At 51.4% G+C, this 6,000-nt stretch overlaps 1 protein-coding gene across 1 annotated transcript in view; it reads right to left on the bottom strand.

Annotated features, from left to right (window-relative positions):
* Positions 1–434: 434 nt before the first annotated feature.
* Adcy2 (adenylate cyclase 2) overlaps positions 435–6,000 on the bottom strand; it is a gene marked incomplete at its 5' end in the record, with an annotated part of 357,231 nt that continues 351,665 nt past the window's right edge. The window contains one exon of the mRNA XM_015490394.2: positions 435–1,234. Coding sequence (XP_015345880.2) covers positions 1,082–1,234 — 153 coding nt within the window. The remainder of the gene's footprint in view (positions 1,235–6,000) is intronic.

Genomic DNA, 6,000 nt, shown 5'->3' with positions numbered 1-6,000 from the left:
CTCATCTCCGTCCGTTCAGACTGACTGGTTAGCAGAGCTGGTCCCAGACTCTTCCCATGCAGTCTGAGTCTGCTAGCTCTAACAAAGTGTCACCATAGACAGGAGCCTGGTGGACAGAGGGGCTTCTGTAGCTTGCACAATCTTTTTGCTCTTAAAATATTTTCCCCTGAAAATATTCTAAAGAGGCGCCAAATTTAGAACCAGACTATGAGATACACAGAGCCTGGAGCACTCTCCTTCCTTCCAGGGGGAGTGTCATCAATGATCTGCGTCACTCTGTCCCCATCTGAATTACCAAGAGTATCTCAATAGCCGCTTCCGGAGGGCTCTGCGAAACAACCAGGCCAAAATGGAGAATGACAGAAAACAAACTTTAATCTTGGAGCAAACCACAGGAAGAAGAAGGTGAAATAAGAGATGCGGTCACTCTAAGCCAAAGTACATAAAACCTTTAATGAATTAACCTTACAAAAGACAAATGGCGTCAAAACATCAGACGTGTTTGGTACAAAACTGGTCCTAGGCTGTAGGAACTAATTCTGGTGATGGATGGCAACGTGCTACTGGCGGGAGACACAACAGAGCTCCGGGTCCCCGCTGGGGCCCGTGGATGACCACTGGCGACAAGATGCGGGTGGGGGAGCACAGACTCCATGTGGGGAGACGGAATCAACTTATTCACAAATACTGTGTTTTTGAATATCGGCTAGCAGATGCAGTTGGCGAGCTACCGTATTTTCCAGAAAAGAACATGCACCAGAAGATAATATACACCCTCCAGTTTTATTGCCTTAAGAATTTGTGTTTGCTTCACCTCTCTCCTCTGTCACTCTCTGAAGGCTTTCCTTCCACGCCGTTCGTCTCTCTCCTTTTGCTTAGGAGTAAGCACAGTGCAAGTGGCAGAACAATCTGGGCACACTTCAGACACCAAACAGTATGCCACTGGGTCACAGGAACGAGTCTGCAAGGGCTCCACGGGACGGGACAGAGCACGCACATCAAGAGGGGGCAAGAGTCGTGGTCAGAAAGTGCGCGACACCTTCCAGGAAACACAGTCTTCCTGCCCGGACGAAGCGACTCCTCAGGATGCCACATTGCTCTGGGAAAGGGACCGGGACATTTCCGTGTTCACAAAGTACGTCTTCAGGTCCCCCTTTCCCTTCACGTTGATGATCCCCCGACATGTGCAGGTGTATCCGAGCGTCTGCAGGACAAGGCTGGTCTCCTCAGTGACCTGCGGAGCACAGAACCAGATGTGTCAGAACCCACTCCAGTGCAGGCTGAAGAGCCACAGAACCTGGCACCCCTGGCCCTCAGGAGTTAGCAGGAAGAGGGAGCATCCCACCTGAAGGACAGTTCAAGGGCAGCGTGTGGAGTTCAGTGCCAGGATAGCAAAAACTGCAAACAACTTAAAGTTCAAGTCATCTCCAGGGTCAAGGAACGTGCAGTGCTCCCATGATTGACATCATGGATGAAGCCATGCACTAATGCTGAGCCTTCTCACAGGAAGGACCTGGATCAGGTTGGACTTCAACCATGTAAAACTCTGTGTCCATACAGATGAGAACTATGGGAAAGAAGGCAAACCAGAATAACGCCGGAGTGCCGGGATTTAGGATGATGCTCACAGACTGTCACAATGTCACTCCATAAGACACTAAGTCATAAACACTAACAGTGTGTTCTTAGTACAGATGGAGAAAGCGCCTGAGCAGGAGGTGGGCTGCTGCAGTGGCCTCTCTTTCAGGTGTTAGGCCCACGAAGTGACCTGGAACTAAGGAAGCCAGGGGGCGTGCGTTAGGGTGACAGTGGCACTCTAGGTTGGGTCCTGGAAGCTTCCTCATGCCCCTGCACCAATGAGGCTGCTACTGGAGGAACCCCTGCCTGCACCTGCCCCCGACAGCACTCACTGTGTCCTGCTACGCGCCCGAGGTGGCCCAGCTGCTGGTCACATTCGGGTCCTGTCTTCACACAGGGGGGAGCCTCCTGCGGGGCAGGGAGCTTCCCTCTGAGTGAGCAGCACTGCCCTGTGCTCAGCCCCTCGCTGTCTCAGCTGGAGCGTGAGCTGGCTCTCCTGTGGGACCGCTCTTGAGGCCGAGGCCCCAGGTTGTGTGGGGTCCTCCCGCTAGAGTGTTGGGGAGCCTCCTGCGGATGGCATTCCCTCACGCAGACACTGGTGAGGGTCCCAGGTGTGTTCTAAGAACAAGGACTCAGCTGCAGAGGAGGGGGAGGATCCCCTGGCCGACCAGGCCTCCATCCAGACTCCCCCAGGGGCACATGGGCTTGGGCTGGGAAGGAGAGGTTCGTCTTCACCGAGCACTGCTGCTTTGATACCACGTGAGAAAGATATTGGGGGAGAGAAGGGCTCTTCTCCCACTCACTAGAGAAGGCCCCTGGTACAGAGGCATCTGTGGGGCCCTGCGCACCCCAGATATGTGGGTGACACTCCTGTGCTGCACAGGGTTGGCACAGCTGTGACGTTGTGCGCAGCACAGAAGCATTACAACTGAGTTTTGGTTTTGATGTGGATGCCCCCAGGGGACGGTGCAGTGGTAGGGGCCGGCTGGAGGCCCTGCCCAAGGACAGGGTCAGCCTCCTCAGCTGGGTGCTTGAGGGAGGCAGAGAGAGGTCCTGAGGGCAGACGCTGCCATGGACGATGGCAGAGGCTCATCAGAACCCTCAGGGCCCTGTGCTCTGAGAACTGAAGCTATTACTGCTGCAGGTCTAGGGGAAGCCGGGTGGGTTGCTGAGCAAGAGGGCTTTCTATGCCACTCTCAGGGCCTTGAGCTGGAAAGCACAGTGAGTGTGATGCTTTTAAAAGAGCCTGTTCTTCTGGGTATGGTGGCACATGCCTGTAAGCCCAGGGTCTCAGGAGACTGAGGCAGGAGGATCCAAGTTTGAGGCCAGCTTTGGCAACTTAGAGAGACCCTGTCTCAAAAAAAAAAAAAAAATTGGCTAGGGATGTTGCATTAGTGTCAAGCACTCTGGGATTCACTCCCTGGTACCAAAAAAAAAAAAAAAGCCTGTTCCTCAGGCCCAGGAGCAGTTTTATCATGGTCTCAGCATCATTTTTGACCTTTCCTGTCTTCCCACTACTGCTTTTGCACGTACATGTAAGAGGAGGCCACTGGAGCCGGAGTGAGCTGCACCCTCAGGAGAAGGAATCCTACGAACGCACAGCTTTGACTGCTGACCTCAGGGCAGCCTGCATGCACACTTCCCTGGCAACGGGAAGAAGCCTTTCCTATCTCCATCTTGGGCCAGAGCGCACGAGGAGCCTCCAGGTGGCTGATGTGCACTGCATCATGTGGAGAATCAGGAGGCCCCAGGTCCTCTTAGAGACACAGGAGCTCTGACTCCACTTCAACCTTGACCCCTGGGGATTGAGGATCTCCATGACGGACAGCCTCACTTAGAGGCTTTTGATTCCTATTTACCCAAGTGCTGGAAATCCTCTTGGAGAGTTGCAAAGCACATTAGAAACCACCATTGATTTCCTGAATGTTCTGAGTATATGGTGGGAACCATATAGGTCCATAAAACCTATACATGTCCTTGGAAGGGACATGCCTGTCTAACCCCAACAGAGAAGAACCCCGGTTTTCCAGGATTGTTGGGGCTTCCTTGGGCACTATCAGTGGCTAGGGATGCTCATGGAGAAAGTCCTGGAAGCCTTGGTACCACTGGGGAACAATGAGACTAGGCTGCCAAGATGCCTGACTCCTCTTCTGGTGGGCTTCTGGGCAGTGTCCATAGGTGATGACCGAAGCTGCAGCCCCCGTCAGAGGAGTCCTACTTCTTAGCCTACCAGGGAGAGGGGAGGTGCCCAGAGCAGATGTTGCAAGTTTACCCTGAGTTGGATCTCAGGAGAAACCAGCCTTCTCTTGTCCCTTGGCAATGGCCAGTTGGTTTGGGGGGGATCTAGGAGAATTTTCTCCTAATGTATCCCATTATTTTTCTATCTTTTTTCTTTCTTTAAATTTTTTTCCCTTTCTTGGTTGGAATTTTGATTTCTTTGAAGTAACTCCTGACTAATAATCAGAGTGGAAGAAGGCAAACACTTAGAGGCAACGTTGGCTCCATTTCATATAAAAATCAAAACTATATTGGAGTGAAGGAGGTAGAACAGCATTGAGAGGCAGGTAAGTAAGTAGAGGTTTAATGAAAAATCCATTCTTGATGATGGTGAGTGAATGGTACTTGAGGACCTTATCCAAGCTGAAGCACAGCACAGAGATTCATCAACATCCCCCAAGAGACGGCCATGATCATGTGTGCCCAGGGACATTCATACACATATGCCCTTTAGCAGGAATTTATCTTCCAGAATGCAACGTAGCTGGGGGAAATGTAAAACCACTGCTTTTTGAGGGTGAGGCAAATAGGAAGCTCAGCAAAGGTGCACCCCCGCACACAGGCGTGTACACCTGCACACACCCTTCCTTCTCACTTGGAGAATGCAGTGCTTCTTTCTAGGCATTGGGCACTGTGCCCAGGGGGTGCGTGTGTCCTGGTGGATGGGGATCAGCTTACTGGTGTTTGTTCACCCAGAGGCAGACTGTTTTCACTAATTTCTAGGTATGCAGCTGGAATCCTGAAGATGGTGAGGACCATAAAACCTAGGTGTCCCCAGACTGTTCACTGAAACACATTCTGTGCTATTGGATGGACTTATTCCTCCGTGGGGAACAGATAGTGTGCTTGTGTCAAGTCATTATGGCAGCAGGCTTCAGGAGGATCTAGTACAATGTCATGGCAGAATTCAGTCAAATTCTATAATCTATTAAAACACATTGAGTGGATTTGGGCATGGGGCAGAGGATGGGAAGAATAAAGGTCATCTGTAGCCAAAATGTAAGCAAAATTTCCAAACCACAGTGCAAAATGACTTTGGCTGTAAATACATTAAAAGTGACACCTCAACCTTGGGAATGTGTTTATCATTCTGCATATATTAAAATAATTCAGGGTAAAATACAGTGACACACACTCTTTAGTTGTTTTTATCCTATTTTTTAGTTGAATTCTTCAAGTATTGAAATGAGCTGCAGCTTCCTGATTCCACCCTGTGCCCTTCTTTCTTCATCTTCCCCCACAAGTACAATGGACACCCCTCCTCGGTGAGCCCTCTCTGGCCTTGCCTGCTCCAATATCCACCTCCACCCTGTGACCTTGAAAGCGCCCTGGAACTCCCTTCCCCTCTGCTCTATGGACTCCCCTCACATCCCTTCCCAAGGCCCTCTTCACATGTGGGCCCATGTCTGCGTCTTGAACTCTTGCTCCTACAGACTATGGGGCTTTCCTTCCTCAGCAGACCAGAGGAAGTCCTCTCCCATGGCACTGAACACCGGCAGCCCCGCAGCTGTGATTCCGAGGCCAGCTGTTGTCTCCCACGCATCATGTGAGGGGCACGTTGTGTCTGAAGCTCCCTGCTCCAGCCGCAGCAGCTGGGCTCAGCACGTGGAGGGCTGGGCAGTGTCCGGGAATAAGTTAAAGAGGACTCTAGGGCAGGGTTGCCCAGAGCCCCCCACCCGGCTCTCCTGCTCCCCTGATCCTTCCATCCCAGACTGACCACTGCTCTACTGCAGCCCTGGGGTCAGTTTCAGCAGCGTTCCAATAACAGAATTTTTCCTATTATCTTTTCAGCAATTTAAAATTCTTTTTTTTTCTAGAATTTGAGCAGTGATATTGTAATTAGAGCTACTTTATGGCTACTTTATGAAATTGATTTTGAACGTTAGATCTTCCTTTTCTCTCCCTTGGGTGTATCCCAGAGCTTCTGGTCACTTCTGGCCCTCCAAACCCAACGCGAGGCTGAGTTGGGCCGTCTCATGCTGCCTCATTTTCGTGTCTCACCTCCTGCCAGTTTTCTCCTTCTCTCCTCCTTCCAATTGCAGCTCAGTGCCTTCCCTTCCCAGGAGGGCGGGCAGGGGCAGGCCCAGGTTCTGGGTGATTTCAGCTGCACATCACAATCCCTCTCCCTTCCAAGCCCTTTTCCAG

The sequence above is a fragment of the Marmota marmota genome, unplaced genomic scaffold (assembly GCF_001458135.2).
Source record: "Marmota marmota marmota unplaced genomic scaffold, marMar, whole genome shotgun sequence".
In the NCBI taxonomy this organism is placed as follows: Eukaryota; Metazoa; Chordata; class Mammalia; order Rodentia; family Sciuridae; genus Marmota; species Marmota marmota.
The sequence above is the reverse complement of the archived record's forward strand: the minus strand, read 5'-3'. Positions and strand labels throughout refer to the sequence as shown.